Here is a 19,172-nt window from a genome sequence, read left to right as displayed (position 1 = left end):
TGAACGTGTGACCGTAATGGCTGGTAGTCGCAGGAAGCGGACCCAGAGAGAATGGAGGCGCATCGCCTGCACCCCCATGCATGTCCTTTCAGCTTCATCTGTTTTCCATGCTGAAGTGACCAATGTCAGGCAGCCTGCCCGTGCATATGGGACGAGAGCCATCAATGTGTGAATGAGACCCACAGCCAACATCACTGAACAAACGTCTACACACACCTGCCTCGGAATAACACTCAAGGCATCTGGAAATGTCACTGCAGGAACAGGCCAAGCGAGAGCTCTTGACCATCAAATCCCAGTTCCATAGCATACGTCCCCTGGTGAAACTCTGGGTGAAGTTAGACTACACCAAATGGGACACCAGCATCACCGAAAGTATGCCCCCTTGCAAAGTAACCCAAAGAAATCCTCCTACCAATGAAGAATCAGAAACCCCCTACCCCCCTAACCCCTGCCATCCAGAGAAAGGTAAGGGGCCCGGATTCACTCGACCTAGACCTACTCTCAGAAGAAGCAAACAGGTATCACCCAGTGGGATGCCCAGACTCGGGCACAAAACAATGTGCTCCAGGGCACTGAACAGAAGATACACTGTGGCACACCAGCTTGTTATAGACAAAGACCAACTACAAGGTCACTGACCGGGACTGCAATGGGGCTGCACAGGAAGCTCTGTCAATGTGTCATGTGGCTGGTGGAAAACACGGCCCGCTTCCCTTACACTGCTCTCGATAGGAATCAACAAGTAAACACACTAACGATAATGATGTGGTTGTTTATATAGCAGCTTAATCCAAAGCACATTACAGAGCACACATTTACATACATCACCCAACTGAAAGGACGAAAGGCTGAGTTGTCCTTGCTGGAATTCGATCCTCTGACCTGCAGATCATACTCAGATCCCAGCAGCGAGCGCTTAGCCCGCTGAGCTATCTTACCAGCCAGAGAAGAAAGAACCAGAACGACACATGGCTACACTCAAAGATGATCCAAAAAAATCAATCCTGATAGGGGAATCCCCAGAGGCAGTAGAAAAAGCTCCACAGCACTTAGAGCCTGCAAAACCACCCGAGACTCCAGATCCCACATGCAACACATTGTCTACACTATGCCAGCCAAGCAAGATCTGGCAGTACTTGCATCTCCATGAGGCAGGGCAAAGACACGATGTGAATTTGGGGAAAGAGGGACCGACACGAGCAGAACCAGTGAACATGGCAGCAGTGAGCAGAGCAATATGGAGGTAACGCCAGGGCTGCGAATAGGATTGTGAATAGAAGTATGTTATTATGGGGGTTGCGGGTGTTTGAAGAATGCCATTTTCAACATTGATCCTTTCAGACAAGTAAAAAAAAAGTTATCTAAAAAACCAATATCTTTTTTGTAAACCAGGTTTCACAGCACAGAGCAATTCGTGTACAGTTAAGCACCTGCTAAAGGCCTGCAAGCCCAAGACATGGTGTTCCCGAGTGAAGCGAGGACTCCCCACGACTCGCTACACCTCTAACGGGCCGATCCCAGCAGTAGCCCAGTACTAGAACCCAGAGAACGCGCCTGCAGTGTTCACCGTTTTTTTAGGGATTCCTGCTCATACGGACATCGCAAGTCAGATTTCCTTCATTATAATAAAAAAAAGGAAGATGGCCGCCACACAACATAGAAAAGGGCCTAAGGCACTTTCCTAGGTTGATGGTTGCCTTCGCGTCCGGCCAGAGTGGGCTACAAGGTACTGGAGTGATGTGCAGCAGGTAATTAGGGTGCAGGAAGAAGGTAATGGAGGTGAAATGGGGTGCAGAGACAGGGGTAAGGGAAGGTAGCACTGGGGGAAATGGAGCCGTAGGCTTAAAAGGAATGCTGGCTCATACAATCTGTGCAAGCCCGTGTTCCTTGCCTCCTGATCAGCTGGCACCAGCCCTCCTGCCCCCGCACACTCAGGTGCCAATTCAAATCAAAATATGTGTTTTTACCTTGAAGTTCCTTTAAAAGTCAGGCAGTAATACCATTAGATCTTCCAGAGGAGGTACTGGCAGAACAAAGGCATAGTCGCATTAGAGGTTTTGCTGCAACTGCAAGAAGGGAAACTAATGGACTTGACAACATTGGCACAGGACTTTGGTTTACACAGTGGCCAATTCTTGATGTACTCTGGCTTAGTAAGAGAAATAAAAGCGAGATGGGCAGACCTTCCCGAAGGCACCGAGAGTGACCCGGTGCTTGGGACCATGTACGAAGTGGCAGAAGGCGGCCAGGCGATTACTAGGTTTTACAAATTACTTATGAATAAACTCAGTGCATATGGTCTAGCTGTACACTCAAAGTTGAAGGAAAACCTGGGAAAGACATTTACTTACAGATGTTGAATGCACTAGAGTTCTGCTATACACTAAAAAGGCCTGCAGGAACTCCAGATTTAAACTTATACAATTGTACATCACACAGGACATCACTGTTCCGAAGAGCGGGGAAATGAATTGCCCCAGGTGTGCCCATGACATGGCTGCCTTTATACACGTTTTGGAACTGCCCAGTGATCAGAAAGTTCTGGCTGGTGATTGCAGACAAAGTGGTCAGGGGAGGGATACAGATGCACACCTGGCCCCCAGATGCCCAATTGCTGGCGTTGTTCCCGAGAGGGAAAAAACACACTGCGCACCTCACCAGAATGAAGGATCCAATGTGTGCGTCTTAGCCAAACGCAGAATTGCAATGGCTTGGAAGTCAGCTGAGGGACCCAGAATCGAAGCTTGGTGGGCAGACCGGGCGATTATACCACAACCTGGCACGGAGCAGTGTATAGCGGGATGAGAGAGTTGAGCATAGACGCAGCCGCTTGGGATGCACCGACGCAGGCAATGGTCTGTCCCTCTGACACACAGCCGCGCGAATAAGCCCGCCTGGGAGACGCCATCTACTAAGGTACGACACACGTTATAGATGGGGGGGGATGCTACTAGGATCTATTAGAGCAGCAACCAAAGCCTGCAGACTATGTTGAATTGTAACTATGGGCCGGCACTTTGTGGGCCTCTGATCTGATTGCCAAATAACACCCGTCAGATATTTCAAGCAGAGCACACCTCAGCCTTACAGGTGTTGACAGTACAACACAGCAGGACGTGCACGTATACTAGTAATCGACAAAGCTGAGCACAAACATCGTCATCGCAGCATCAGTATGCTCACAAGCATGGGGAAAGGGTAGTCTTCTAGGTTCTGCCATGTGTCATGCGTTGCAAGGTTATTTACATGGCCATGTGCGAGGTATAAACATGCCAAATGTTCACCATTCTGCAAGTCGTTTACTCCCTGCCAACTCAACACTACTCTCTTAGAGTCTAGTATGTACTCAATGTTTTAGTATCTTCCAATTTGATCCCAAAAATATGTTTTCTAACATTTCAATTTCATCAACAATCCCAATGATACATCTTGCGTAAAGGAATATGGTACTGAATATAAAAACATACAATGTAAACGTACACTTTTTTGATGCAGTCACAAAGCACTAAGTAAATGTTTCAGATAAAGTAAAACTTTTGTTCACTATCCAATTACGAAATAAAACTCCTTTTGGTACAAATCTGGTTTTTCCAGTTTGATTTTGCCCGTAATGAAGGTTCTTGTACAGCTGCGTTCACTCTATGCGTTTCGGGTTCCTTACTCTTCATCAATTCAACTTTCTAATCGTCAATGCCTTCCAACCTCAAAAATCCTTCCTCCAATTCGCAAAATCAATGGCGTTCCTCACTTCGTGTTTGATTCAAGTATCACTGGCTTGTAATTCATCTCACTTTTCGCCAAGCAAGTAAACCAACACTCAGTCAGGTGTGCCAAACAGACACAAAGCCCACCCTTCACTGAACGTTGGAATCGTTGCTTAGTGACACCCTGAAACAAAATGGGAAAATACCAAAGGCACCTTAAGATTCAAATCGTTTAAGGATCAATGAAAATGAATGAAATACCAAGTGAGGAACTCGAACACTTTAAAGAAATTGCAGGAGGGATATCTGAGGTTGGAAGGTATGGTAGAAAGGCTCCTGGTGAAGGCTAAAAGGAACCCAAAACACGTAACGTGAAGGCGCCGGTATGCAAGAGCATTCCTTGCTAGCAAGATGAATCTGTTGAAAATTAAGAAAAAACAATATTTCCTGAGAAAGTGGTTTTATTTCTTTATTTGATGGTTGTGAACAATGAATCTCTCACTTTAACCACTCCATCCATCCCATCCATAATACTCCAGGCAAAACGCCCAAAAACCCAATCCTAAAGCACACAACAGGCATGAACCAGACCAGGTCACCACAAAGTCTCACTAGTTACCCAACACTCTCCCACGGTACCGAGTCTCACAGGACAATGCATCTCCAAGACCACCTAGATGCTCACCCACAGATGAAGCCTTGCTCCCTCTACTATGCACGCATCAACGCTGCAGCAACAGCTACCTTGCACTCTGTGAGGAAGCTAAGGGCATCCTCACTTCTTTTGCCCAGGATCCTCCCCTCAGGAGGCCAGGGAAAGGCCATTGCTTTTGGATCCAGACCCTAGGGGTGGATATACGAGGGAGGATCACCGGGATAGAGGGGAACTTGGGGAGTGGGGAGAGGACGTACTTAGATGTGACATGGTATCCCCATTCCCATTTCAGACTGAACCCTCTATCCCTCAAGCCTTTGTAGGCTATGGTCAGCCCTTTTGTTATGGCTCGGCCTTCCTGGTCTCTGTGGAATAGATGGCGTTTCCCTTTTCGCCGGATCATCTCAGCTACTCCCTGTTAAGATGGCCGCCAATGTGCAGAGTAATAAGGGTTTGTCATCCGTAGCAACCCTCTCTGTGCCCGCTGCAAAGCATACTGCCGCAGAACTCGCAGTGCCTCTCAACGTTGAAGTAATTGCTTGAACCTTAGTTCAGCTGTCCTCTAGTTTTCTTGCCTTCCGTGCCTCCCCTTTCCCTTGCTGGATTCCCTGTCCCTCCTTGTTTCGCTGCATCCCTTCCCTCGTTCTCTGTCTTCGGCCTCTTGTTATTAATTTGTTCCTACCTACTTACCTCAATGTTCATTCTGCATCTGTTATCCGGTGGCCCTGCGTGGACTTTGTGCTCCCGAACTTCTCAGACTTTTATTCCATTTCTTGCCGTTTCTTGCCCGGTTCAGACCATATTCGGAACAGGATCTTCTGTGTTATTTTCCGGGATTTGGCAATCAACATCACTACCGTGGGTTTTTCCCTGCAAAGTTCCCCCCACCCCACACTCTACAGAGTCCTGCTCCAGCTGTTACACGGTCTGCTATTTATTATTGGGCAGTGTGGCAACTGGAGAGGGACGTCAATTTCTTCAGAACTTCAATTTATGCCAGAAACACTGCCAGAGACAAGCCTCATCTTCCTCACGCTCCGTCACAGAGGTGAGCAAAAAACCTGACACCTTTCTCTTTTCTTCCTTCTAAAATGACCTCCAAAAGCACCACCTTAACACTGGGACGAGAAAGAGACCAACTAGGTTCTCCTAGTGCTCATTTGGGTGAGAGAAACACATGTCAGCCTTATATCGTAAATCCAAACGCATATCAAATACTACCATGACAAGGAAGAATCTACACAGAGTTATACAAACTTCCTTTAATTCAGATAGCCTCAAACACCACTCTGATACTGAGAGGAAGAGGGCTATGGAGTTGCACAGATGGAACAGCCAGGCTTGTCCAGTTAATATGTGTCACTATGGTCAAGCAAAAGAACTTGATGACCCACATCTGTGGTCATTTTACAATTCTAATGAGTATTAAAAGCTGTGCCACACAGCAAGAAAGGGAACACAGAAGCGGGCTGGAGAGAAGCTGGCTGGAGAAAGAGGAGCGGGAGACACAGGAACCAGGAGGCGTGTGCAGCAGGAGAGAGGGATGCCGTGACAGAGGCTGGCTACAAAAGGGTCTGGAAACCCTGCAACGCTTCCCTGGCGGGCACACACAGCAAGCACTGGCTGGCGGTGAAGCACTCCAGTAGCCAGAAGTGCCAACGGAGCCAGAAGTGCTCTCCATTACCGCTGAAAAGGAAGAGCAGAGTCACAGGAAGCTAGAAAGCAGTGCGAGGAGCCGAGGGAGGCTGAAGGGAGCTGCCGTGTGGAGCCGGCGAGCGAAAACAGGGAAACACTCTTACCAGGGCGTTCCGGGAGCCTGACACATGCACTCTTGAAAATCGAATGAACTGAAAATGGTGAAAAGCACTTTTGAATGCTGAAACAAGTGCTTTAGAGAATTGAACAAACTGAAAGTTATTAGCAATATTGAAGGCTCAAACAGATACTTTTGAATACCGAATGAATGGGAAAACATAAGCACATTTTGAATGCCGCACACAGCAAAAGCAAGTTGTGAGTACTTGGGAATACAATGGAAGCCAAGTGGTGCAAGTAGCAGATACCACAGAATTAATTGTTTGGGACACAAGTGTTGGCAAAGCCAAGAGAATACCAAGAAGGGTATGAGAGAAGAAACCAAGTATTGAGCAAAGCTAACACAATACAAGGAACTGCAGGTTAAGGGAAAACTTGTATTGGCAAACGCCAGCAGAATACAGAAGGTGTAGCAAAGTGCATGGGGCCAACCAAGCAACGGTAAAGTGTTGGAAGAGTGTGACAGTGATGAAAGAGACAAGCTTCACTGACAGAGGAAAACAGTGGACAATTGTTGGTGAAAAGCAGCTAAGAAAGAAGGGATATTGGTTGCGTGACCTGTTATGGGTGGACCGTGTGGTCCAACAACTGCGCCAAGACCAGGGAACCCCTTTATGGATAAAGCCTATGAAAGTATCCATCAAAAAAGCTTGTGTTTTGCATCAGCCGCTTATGTGATGTTAAAGTCAAGAAACAACCTTATTTTTGTGAACCAGTCAAAAGTACTGATGGCAAGAGAGCTGGGAAGTGTCCCAAGGAATTGTATTGTTTTAAAAAAGCTAGACGATTTGAACTCTTGGGAAGGGAACCCCAATATCTTGTGAACTGTCTTGAACTTGGGGATCGGGAAGCTGATTAGAAGCAGAGAGTGGGAAGAAGCTCTGGACTTTCTTTTGAACACTATCATTTTGAGGCTGATAACCCTAAACATTGTATACAGTTAGTTGTGAGGGCAAGTATAGGTTTTGGACACAGACAGACATTTGATTTGGGCATTCCGACACAGACTAGCCTAAGTTTTCTTTAGCTAGGGAAATCCCACCTTAGCATAGGGCAATTTCTTACTCCAGCCTGCCTTTTAAGTTAAATACAACTTTTTAGTACACATTTGAATCGGTTGTCTGTGTCTACTTCATGATGCCTTCACAACTCCTACCACTCTTATTTACTTCACACCTGAGCCAAAGCCTATCCCACCCTGTTTAGGTCCTTAGGCCCCAAAAGGACATGAAATAGGCAAAGATCAAGCTATATAAGATATAACATAACCTGAATATCGTCGTTTTATGGACTCCTCCAGCTAAGAAATGTAGTAACAGGTGTTATTACCCCCATTCTGAAGGGCACGTCATGGAATAACTTTACAAGGAGGAAAGACCAACTAGGCCCTACCTCGTGATTCGAACTTGCGAAGTGCAAAATGCCCTCATGTCAGTGACCAACGCTGTACTCGTGTAACTATCCACCTTTGGTTAATGACAAGACATATCTTTGGGATATGTCGTTTGTAATTGGGGGACGGCAGGACCTGTAGCATGGTATGACATTCACTCTTGCACTGGTATTGAACAGTCCAAATGAAATGACAACATGGCTTTTTAGGAAATGTGCAGTAGCACCTGTGGCACTCTGGCTAGGACAAACTTATGTAACCAATGAAGATGCCCCCCCCCCCCCCTCCGCCAGCCCCTTGCAGGGTCTATTCTATGCATACTTACGTGACAAAGATTGGGTACATGAGGTTCCTGGCATCAAAGCTGGTGGCAGCGGTCTGCCAGCTCCTCAGCACCGGGTGGAAGTAGCCACTGTGCAGGAGAGACTCGGCCTGCATCTTTCAAGTTGTGCGCTGTCGGTGTGTGCAACACTACGGAAGAAAACAAGGACAAGGGTTAAGCAAAGAGTAGAACACAGAGGCAAGGCAGCATTAACAGTGTGCTTGTGAGGGGGTCTCCCTCTCCCTCACCCCCAGGTGCCCTACATCACCTGAGAATTCGGTTCTGAATCCAGCATAGCTCACTGAGTTGGCGTAAGAATACAGTGCCTCAAACTTCCTGTTTAAGAGGTGTGCCTTTGATCTAGAATTGTAGTGATGCAGTCGAGAGTTTTTTTGGGGCATGGGGGTTGGTAAGGTATCACACCATTTTGCACTGTCCGAGGACGCAAACCCCTACAAAACCCAGTTCAGAAGTCGACTGTGAGTATTATAGAGACCACGACCCAAAACTACTGCATTACAACAATAAGGCAGATTCCACCCTTTCTCTTAAAAACTCACCGCGTGTTCTCTGTTCATTAAGGTTTATATGGAGCGGACGATTTATTAATAAATATACAAATAAAGTGGGAAAAAAATGTTCCTAGTGCAGCACCAAAATAAGCAAAGTATAGTGGTGACAACAATGACAAAACCCTGCGCTTACCTAAAAATGCAGACACACGTGAGGGATTGGTGTGGTTCGCACAGAGCATGCTTTGCGCCAAGGGTCACAGTTGTGCTTTCAGAGTGGGAAGCTGGGAGCCTGAATGCTGCTGGTTAAGAATATAGAGTGAAATCGAAAATGATGCACAAGTTTTAATCCCTTCATGTCTGCCACCTACTGCGATGACATCAAATTATGAAGCCACAAGAGGGTGGGTTTAAAATCCCAGGAGCATATAGAAGGCCAGGGCAGTCAGCAAGACATTGGAGTTTAGGAACCGACAGAAGAGACCACTGGAGATGGTGAAACTTCCCGAGCGCCTGCAGGGCTTCTCCCGACTCTTGCACATGCAAAAGAGCGTGGGAAGAGGGCGAGGAAACCATTGCCACAGCTGGAGTCTCACTCATGCCCTACGCCTGGAGAGGCAGACACAAGCCTAACAACGGTACAGCAGATGCCTCCAAAAAGGGGCAAAGATTGGTAAAGCCTAGATTAGGCAGAAAAGCGGATGTAAACTTAAAGGACCGGAAGGGCTAAGAAACATACGGACAAATTTGACAACTTCATAATTACAAAACTGAAAAATGAATCTCTCGTAATCGTTCCTCCTTCCCTCCACAGAAAAGAAAATAAACAAGAGCTCCTGGCCAAGAAAAACAAGCATTGGCAATGCCAACAGTTAGGGCTTTTGTGGGTATCTGTGTGCCTGTGAAATGCCTAATTCTTTATACACATGGCCAATCAGCGGGTGGGCAAATAACCAAACACATACAAATGTTGTGCCGTCTCCAAGAAACGGTACTCACACAATCCGAAGAGATACAACAAAATACACCAAAACGGAAGTGCCCGTAACTTCAAGTAATCAGTTCTGTGCTCTGCTTGGCTGCAAGAGCTAGCAACCAAAAGAGTACCTGCCACTGTGCCTGCAAGGAAAACATATGTTTCAGCTCTGCACTACTAAAAAGAAAAAAATATTCCAAAACATGATTGTCCTGATTCTGGTCCATCACAGATGGATGACATCCGGATTCCACCTCAATGGGGTTCAAACATGTGACCTATAGATTACATTCTGTGCTCAGTCAGCAGCATTCGCTCAGACCAGCCATCTATCCTAGCAAGCAAAGCTAACATTTTCCCCTGGCCTCTAACCTGCCTCTGTCTCTCCCTCACTCACTCTGCCTCCACTCTAGCACTTCTCCCATCATGGTCACAACATAAGCGCAGCTGGCCGTACTGCCTACCTGCACTTACAAATGTCCAATGTTGGCTGTCCTTAATCTATGTATGTCCACTTATCGGGGTGCGGTCTTGGAGCAGCAGCTAAGGTGCATAGGTAGTGTGGGGGGAATTCTTGTCCTCGTTTTAAGTGGGTTGGACATAAGCCTAAAACGCTGACAAGCCTCCAGATTGGCCAGCAATGCCTGCTGACTGGAACAAAAGCAATCCTGAGTGTTCTCCTGTCAAGGAAAAAACAAGATGCATGTAGCGCCTACTTCGAGAGTGTCTCTTCCAGGAAAGCGCTTCACCAGAGGCAACTGCTGCACAAGCAAGCCAATAAGATTGGGGCGGAGGGGCGCATTGGGAGACACTCAAGTCTCACTGCAGATTGTTAGTGCAGGTAACTGGCATAAAGCGTAGCTTCATCACAGAAAGGACAAGTAACCACCTTTGGTTGACCCGGAAATACTTTCTGGGAGCTGAGCCCGCACACATACTGGCATTCTGTTCTACTGTCCCGTGGAGGGTATTGGAGGAGAGTTGAAGTCTCCTGTGTCTTCAAGTGAAGACACAACAAGAGTTCAACCTCGTGTCTTTGTCGGGTTCTCAGAGTCACCGGGGGGTTGGGCGTGGAGGGACACACCTTGCTCACCATGGGAGGGGCAAGGGGAAGATGAACATTTAAGCACTATTATGTTTCAATCAAGGAGGTGGCTAATCAATGATACACAAAAATCAAGCGTAACTTGCAAACATGTCCCAGGGCTGTCCTGCCCTACCTGCAAGACTGACAGCCACACCTTGCATCTCCGTTATGTGGTCTTTGTGCTTCTGAACAGGTGAAAAGCCATCCTAGCCAACAGACCCACTTGCCGAGAAAAGGGGAGCTCACTTGCCGAGAAAAGGGGAGCTACCCAATAAGGTCAAAATTGCCCTAAATCAACAGAAATGCTTGCTTAACATTTCTCAAGCAGGTGGAATGTTTAAATGACAGTTTGCAAGCGGTAAGAAAGCACTTCTACAAGCAGTTAATTTATTCTGAAAGCATGGACATTGATTATCCCATTGAAAACACTTTTTCAAATAAGGTACATAATGTTTGCCAACTGATAGAATTGCCACACAGTGTTGTTTTTGTGGGTCTTTAGGACTTGACTGAAAAGCGGCATAACGCATAGAAGATTCTTTTAGGCAGACATCATTTTGCAGTCATATACTTGTAATCTTCTGTTCCAAATAGGGAAAACAAAGTTACTGTCATACTATTTTACGTTCACATAAGTATTTATATATTTGTCATTTCAGTTTATAATGTGATTTGTGTACAAAATCCGGCAAACACACAGAGGACAGTGCTGAAAATCTGCGAGCACTGTCCTCTGTGTGTTCGTAGGATTTTGCTTGCACTTCGGATTTCTAGCTCCCCGCTGCCGGCATGTGCCATGTTGCCGGCAGCGAGGAGCTAGAAATCCAAAGTGAGCACTGCCTCCCTGTGTTCGCATTATTTTGCTTGCACTTTGGATTTCTAGCTCCCTGCTGTCAGCAACGCGGTGCCAGCAGCGGGGAACTACAAATCCTGAATGCAAGCAAAATCCCTCGAACACACAGGACAATGCTCACATCAGAGAGGATCTAAGGGCTAAAGACCAATAGCCCAAACTAAAAAAAAGTCCCCATGTTGGTAGACTGCATTGGGTTCCCTGCATGCTACATGAGAACCTAAAACGTCCAGGTTAGTGTCCGTAAAGCACCAGGCGTCTCTCTTTCAGGAACACTTTCATTGCACATGAGAGAAACAATGTCTCTAGGATGCAAAAACCTAAATTACAGTACAATAGCCAGCGCAAAGAGGCAGCGATCCCCAGCTTACGCTTCTCATATATATGCAGTTAGATCCTACATCGGGACGCAAAATGTGCACTCGACACTAGCCAATGATTCTTTGGGATGAAGAAATGATGTGCTGTCTGTATGTATATAACTACGGCGGAGAGTGGCCATTTATGGCTTGCAACTTGAAATGTGTACGCCTGTCTATACATCATATTTAATTCATCAGTCAATTTTCTTGCCTCTAGTAATGAGTCCAACCTCACCAAGGCCTCTAAGCAGATACCCCAAGACAGCGTGTACACGAAGACACAACTATGGACACATTGTGGTCGCAAAGTCTCGGGCCATTCTCGGTGACCACATGCACCGCTCGATCCAGTGAAACGTGGTCACGAGTCCATAATAGTTACTTTTGTCCAAAGCAACAATATTCAACGCTGCCTGTGACGTTATCAAGAAGGGCTTGCAATGAGTAGCGTCTCCAGTTCATTTGCACCGGCCTGTTTCAGCTATTATGGCCAGGGGCCTAGGTATACAGGTGACGTAACTGCAATATAGGCACTTAATCATGGACCAAACTGCGCAGGCACAACAAACCAAACATGTTTTAGCTCGCAGTATAGCCGACCTTCAGAGTGCTGAGTGGGCCAGCCTGTGTTTAGATGGCCGATGTGTACTCGGTCTGCCGCCTCTAACCTTATTGTCCTGAGGAGAGTTAATGTGATCCTCTGGAATTTCATGAAATGATAAATGCTTTCAGAACAGGCGGTGAAGAGGCCGCCAGCACGAGAGAAGGCTTGTCATTGGTCCAACCTACACACATTCCTCGACTTCCTCACGAGGTGGCAGTCAAAACAGCCGGAATGCACCCCGATAGCGGAAGGGAGGAAGGAAGGGAGGGCATGCAGACCCAGGCACTTAGTGCAGTCAGGAAGGCCAGATTGTAGACAGCTCTTCCCAAATTCCACAAATTCCTCTCATGAAACCTGTTTTTCTTATGGGTGTACCGAAAAGCAATATTTAGTTTTTAGCCGAATAACGACTAGTTTGTCAAGTATTTGGCTAATTGTTTTATTTAAGAAATTATGTTCCAATCTGGAAAGATAAAAAACACTATTTTAAATGTGTTCGAATGCTTCATTTATTTCTCTTTAATATAGTCAATATCTATTCTTTACTTGATGGACACAATCCAGAAAAGAACAGATTAACAAAAGGACCAGGAGCATATTTATGGAAGGCGGTTACATTTGAAAAAGCAAGCATTGATAATGCCAACAGTTTGGGCCTTTGTGTAGGCATGGGTAAGGCACTTGCAGGCAATGCCATGGTGGTATTAACTGGCCATTAATGGTAGCAGGTTAGAAAGGGTGTGAATACCTGGCATTTAAAAGCAGTGCCTGGCAAATGCCCAAAACATATAAAACAAGCCAAAAACGGTTGGCTTTGCCAATGCTGGTTTTTAACAGGACTTCGGTGAAGAACGTGCATAGTGCTTATAAATACACATTTTTATTGCACTCGTAGCGGGTTTACAGCTCCAATAACTCTCAGAAGACAGCTTTGAAAAACAACGTGGTAGGCACTTCCAGTACAAAGTTTGATGGTACGGCTTGATTAAAGCAAACTCAAGATGCAGTGCTTGGGCGGGGAGGGGCAGGAACTGAGTGAGAACTGCCATAGGGATTAGCATGGCAATGGGCAGTCAATGGGTGGGAAAATACCCAAACAATACCTACAAGTTTTGTGTCCCTCATCATATGCCATTTCTCCCCATCTGTACTGTAATCCAATTGTTTGGGCTTGTAGGTGGCACTTGCCCAAACTAACCAGTGATTCTTAAAAAGTACTAGGCTTCACGAATGCAAAGTGGTACATTGCAATTAACAACTTTGATAGTGCAATGTACACTTGCCATTGGCAATCGAACATTTTCATCTCTTGTAAGTTGTAGGGTAGCTTTTTGACAAAGTTTATTTCAAACCTTCCCTCCATCTCACACAAAAACGCATAAATGGTTTCTGTCTGCCAATGCAAGGGGCAAGTCAAGAAAACATGCAAGGTTAGGTTTAGTGGATGGGGCACTAGTAGATAGTGCCCCATCCACTAAACCTTGTATTTTGCATTTATTGTTCATTTGTTATGCGCCTATACACTAGTGCTTGGGGCATAGACATAATAGGGGCCATCCAAAGTCTCTAAATGCCCACCCACTCAAGCAGCCCCAGCCCGCATGGCGCATGCCCAATGGACCATGCGAGGCAGAGGAGTTTGGCTTCCTCAGCCTTGCATGGCCTATAGAGGATGCAAGCTGCGGAAGTGCAGGCCCAAATCAGCGTGGGGGCGATTCTGCACCTCCCTGCATGTTTAGTTCTGAACGTATTTGCATATGAATGCATGTGCAGTGTGAATGTTCTGGGTGCATGTATGAGCAAACAGAGCTGTATGGGTGTGTGACTGGTGGGAGATTGGGTATGAATGTGTGAGAGATAGGGAGACCGAGTGAGAGAGTGGCTAGGTGGCACCAGTGCAGGGTGCATGGACATTTTTTTTTCTCACAATCACATGGCATGTTTTACTTTTATGTTTGGGCAAAGCCAACATGATGAGTGTCGGAAGCGGCCTCAGGAGAGACGTGACGAGACGAGTTTGAGGTGCGGCTTGACACGGTACGAGCCGACAGTGCGTGATCAGTAAGCGCCGGCAGGTCCTTTCCTCTAGCACGGGACCCGAAAGAGTTAGAGGCGAGCGGAGCTAGCGGCAGCAGGGCCCGCGAGTGCGAGGTGCTGTCCGGTGTTAACCGGATACCGGATCCCCCCCTGGTGTGACACAGAGGTGCCCTGGGAAGGCGAGACAGCAGTGCACGGAAAGCTGTGCTTCCCCCCATTATTTATTACATCTGTGGCGTGCGTGTCTGTGCTGTGACCGCCTCCGTGTGCACCAGAGAAGCCGGAGGGGCTAGGACGGCAGCTCCAAGGCGGCTCCTCGACTGTGGACAAGTAAGTGGAGGGGCCAAGGGGGCCACGGGTTCTGGCTGTGCCCTAGGGTCTCGCCAAGGTTGGCCTGGGATTAATTCCAGTGTCTGACTTGCCCAGGGTGCCTGTTGACTTTGTGTCTGTGTGGCCCGGGGTACCTTGTCTGCTTACAGACTGTGGGCTCAACGGAGTAGGTTAAGTGATTGGAAGGAGCCCTTAAACCCTACCTAGCTTAGTAAGGCGGCAGCAGTGTAGAGATGCATCGGGGGAAGAGAGCCACGCACTCTATATACAACCTGAGGAACAACAAGCCGCAAGCTTCGAAAGAGCAAAAGGAGCAAAAGGAGTCCAACAGAAAGAGGATTAAACGTAGGAAAAACGCCAAACACGTTCTTCCCGTAGTACAAGGTGCCATTACCAAGTTCTTTCCGGTGAACCCTCCTCCCGAGATTAACTCCACCATAATCGATGAAGGGTCAGAAGGGTCAGTACAAGTGCCCAGGGATTGTCAATCCATCACTTCTTCCAACTATGAGGACATCGATAACAACTCCCTTCTGGACCTGTGTCTGTCAATAAAGAGAGGAATGCAGCCGTATACCTTACAACCCACTGTAAGTGGTCTACCGATCCAGAAAGACAACAACCTGAATGATGTAGTGGAGGAGCACATTGCGGCAGGATACCGCGATCGTCTCTCTGCATCTCCAAATCTGGTAATGGTTTCGATGGAGGACGAGCCGGAACATGAGATAAACGGGGGCACGGGATCAGTAGCTAGCTCCACTCAATTGGCAGAGTTACAAACATCTGTCGGAGCTCTACAATTTGCTTTAAAAATATTGCTACAGATGACAGGGCGTATTCTGGCAAATTCCAATGCCATTGCACTAGCACTGGATATGAAGAACACACTGCAAGAGGAGACGGAAGAAAATTTATCAGATGCCCTCCTAATTGCCAAAGAGATGGAAGATAAGGCAGCCGAGAGGGAGGAGAGCAGGGCCCAAGAGGCACGGGAGACTAACATCTCGATTCTAGAGGCTCCCATTGAGGAAGTAGACCTTGAGTTGAACCTCAGCCCTCGGAGCCCCTGCACACGGAAACAGAGGAGACGGGCGAAAAAGGCTCTTAAAAATATGCCTCCAAAAACGGGCCCCCTACCGTCCTCTATAGGAAGTGGCCCCGCTATTGAAACCCGTTCAAAAAAAGCCCGGAAAAGGATGATGAGAGCAGCAGCCCGGGCGGCAGGAAAAAAAGGCCCTCTTACAGGATGGCTGATGCCCAAAGAAAAGGAAAGCGAGGTGGACCTAGACTCCAATAAGGGGGAGGTTTCGGAATCAGAGGGTGAATTAAGCCTGCTTATCCCGGCAGAGCCTGTATATGAGGGACACCCATTGAGTGAACTTTCGGAGCCGCTATTACCAGAGAAAACGATGGATGCACAGGAAAATCATACTAACCGCATCGTCTTCATAAAGAACCTATATACTAGGGATAACCATTCCTGGCTGGTACGCTCAGAGCTATTGACCAGGCTCTATCATATCCCGCAACTCCGAGTGCTAAAATCAGATGACTTTCTGTTTCTTGAGCCACTATCGGGGCCTAACCCGAATGTATCTGCGTTACACTGTGTGTTTTTGAACACAGCACAATTACTAAGAGACCATAAAGAAGAGCTGAGAGCAGTGGATATCGCCATTGATGTGGATTTGCAAGAAATTGACCTCTCAACAATCCCCGAGGCCCCAGAGATTACACCGAACTTGGAAATTGAAAACAAGTCAGTTTTAGGGGAGAATCCCCTACTGTGTGAAGTGCAACAGGCAATCAAATCCCTACTGGAGTCCCTTCCCCAGTTGATACAGAAGCATTGAAGCTTATCATTATTATCCTGGAATTGCAGAGGCTTCTCCCATCTTCTGAGAGAGGAGGGCTCGGCTGATCTTCAATTCCAGCAGAACTGTATCTGTCTACAAGAGACTTGGGCATTGGACCCTCTTTTTATGGATGGCTATGTTGTGGACCCAAAGGACGCCCATTTGGCGGCCTTCTTACGGGGATCGTCAATTCCTTGATGTCGCGTAAAATTCAATGTGGAGCTGAGGACCTACTACTGGCAGTAGAAGTTGCTTACCCCCAAGATCAGGGAAGTACTAAGTTTCTTCTTATTAACCTATATAACCCCCCCGGAGCAATTGCAAGAGACTCTCTCCAAGAGGCTTTACAGAATTTATTGTCTTCCTGGTCATTGGGATCTAGTAATACTGCAGCTGTGGTTGTTGGAGATTTTAACTGTCACATGACCGACGAAACTTCTATTTCCTCCAATCCGGGCCTCAGCACCAGTTGTATGATGACACATAAAAAGAGAGAGAAGGAAGGGCTGGGGTGGCTGCAACTGTTTGAATCTTGGGACTTGGCAATGATCAACGGCCGCACCCTGGGTGATAGGCCGGGGAAGCATACCTGGTCCAATGGATCGTCTCGGAGCACACTGGACTATATATTCATGTGCCCCTTGATGCGAACTAGAGTGGAGGACCTGTGGGTTAAGCCTAACAGTTGGAGTGACCATGCGGCAGTAATATGCTCACTCCTGACCTTAATTCCTGACATTCCGAAGTTGAATATTGGAAATATTTCAACTAATTGCCCAGGAACTAGAATAGTTTGGTCGGAGAAGAATGTTAGAGCTGCCGCAGAAGCTCTTAAACTGGTCACAGAAGAGGGCGGTAATGATTTTCTGGCTATGACTGCTAATGAAATAGAAGAATGGATACTGGGATTCTCAGGTCACCATGCAGCTATCAAAAAGGGATATCTCATAAAAGAAGGAACCGCCCCTCCTCGATATAACGGGCAAATCCGGGATGCCAAGAGAGGACTTAGAAAAGGGATACGCAGCCTAAAATACCAGAATTTCACAGGAGCTTTATATCTTGAGAAATTAAGAACGATTAAAAGTCGTTATAGAGCAGAGGTGAAGAGTATCAGGAGAACTGAGAAGAACAATTGTTACCAGCGACTTGTCAAAACTATCTGCTCTAAAAACTCGCGTAGCATTTGGGTACTCTTAAATGAGAATAGAACCAAGGGCAAAGGCACTATTGTCAATCCTATCAATGAGAAAATCTGGGAACTATTCCTCCTAAATCGCAATATGGAAGAGGATGGATCTACAAGCTGTCCCATGGGGAAGCCCCCTATTTTACAACCTTTTGATGTTTCCCCGGGGGCTATTCTCAACAAAATTGTTATCCTTAAGTCATCGAGAGCCCCAGGCCCCAATGGGCTAGCTAATGTGGTGATAAAAAGCAACCCGCCCTTCTGGGCAGAGTTACTTTCCATACTGTTCAATAAGGTCTTTGCATCGGGGGAAATTCCTCGAACTTGGCAAACTGCTATTTTGATCCCGGTGTTTAAAAAAGGCAATCGCACAGATCCAAATAATTACAGACTCCTATCCATGTTGGACGTCACTGGGAAACTCTTTGCCTCACTTCTGCTAAGTGAAATGCAAAAATGGGTGAATGATAAGCAAATACTCAGTACATTCCAGTGCGGTTTTAGGCGGGATTTCTCAACAACGCATAATCTCCTTGTAATGGACGTACTGCGTACGAGGGCACTTAGTAGGGATCAGCCCCCTCTATATGCACTATTTATTGACTTTAAGGCCGCATTTGACTCGATCCCAAGAGCAAGGCTTTGGAACAAGCTTGAAGCATTGGGGTGCCCCCCTGGTTTGCTGTATTACCTCAGACTTTTGCACTGTGATACCTCAGTGCGCCTTCGTCTTAATCAGGAGGGCCAATCGACTCAAAAATGTACCACAAAATAGAGGGGTAAAGCAGGGCTGCGTTACAGCGCCTCTCATCTATAACCTGTATGTACACGACATCCCGGCGACTCTAGCGGAGGTTAACAACTGTCCACCAAAAATAGGGGATATGTTATGTGCGGTCTTGGCGTATGCAGACGACCTAGTAGTCCTCGATAACACCATCGGTGGCCTCAGGCGTTCTGCCCATGCCCTCTGGGAATATGCAAAGACCAATGGCCTGACCATTAACCTAGAGAAAACTAATGTCCTGCGATTCACTAGGAAAAGGGTGACCCGTGTGAATCTAACAGTACTCAAACACATAATTATGTATGTTCCGTCCTATCGCTACCTAGGAGTGGAAATAGAGCCCCTAGGTGATTATGAACTATGTAAACAGGGCCGTACCACCAGGGCCCTCCAAGTGATCTCACTTATTGCATCTTTCACCAGCAAACAAGGGGGTTTCACTCTGTGGGGAACACGTCACCTCTACATGCAAGTCTTTGCACCAATGGTCATCTATGGACTAGAATCTCTGCTGACGGTGAACCTGGCTTGGCTCCAAGTGCTAGAGGGAAAGTTCTGGCGACGCATTTTGGGGCTTCCCCCGGGGGTGCCGATGGCCCTGATAAGATTAGAATTGGGCCTGCCATCATTGAAGGCCATGGTATTGAAAAGAAGAACTGGGCTCTATCTGAAAATGACAAGTGG

The 19,172-nt window shown here is 46.9% G+C and overlaps 1 protein-coding gene across 1 annotated transcript in view; it reads right to left on the bottom strand.

The window, feature by feature from the left end:
• Window positions 1-19,172, bottom strand: part of ALAD (aminolevulinate dehydratase) — a 190,025-nt gene that overhangs the window by 116,081 nt on the left and 54,772 nt on the right. The window contains exon 2 of the mRNA XM_069609792.1: window positions 7,896-8,041. Within this exon, the coding sequence (XP_069465893.1) occupies window positions 7,896-8,008 (113 nt within the window). The 5' untranslated portion in view covers window positions 8,009-8,041. The remainder of the gene's footprint in view (window positions 1-7,895; window positions 8,042-19,172) is intronic.

This window comes from Ambystoma mexicanum, chromosome 8 (assembly GCF_040938575.1).
Source record: "Ambystoma mexicanum isolate Mex_15411 chromosome 8, UKY_AmexF1_1, whole genome shotgun sequence".
NCBI lineage: Eukaryota > Metazoa > Chordata > Amphibia > Caudata > Ambystomatidae > Ambystoma > Ambystoma mexicanum.
The sequence above is the reverse complement of the archived record's forward strand: the minus strand, read 5'-3'. Positions and strand labels throughout refer to the sequence as shown.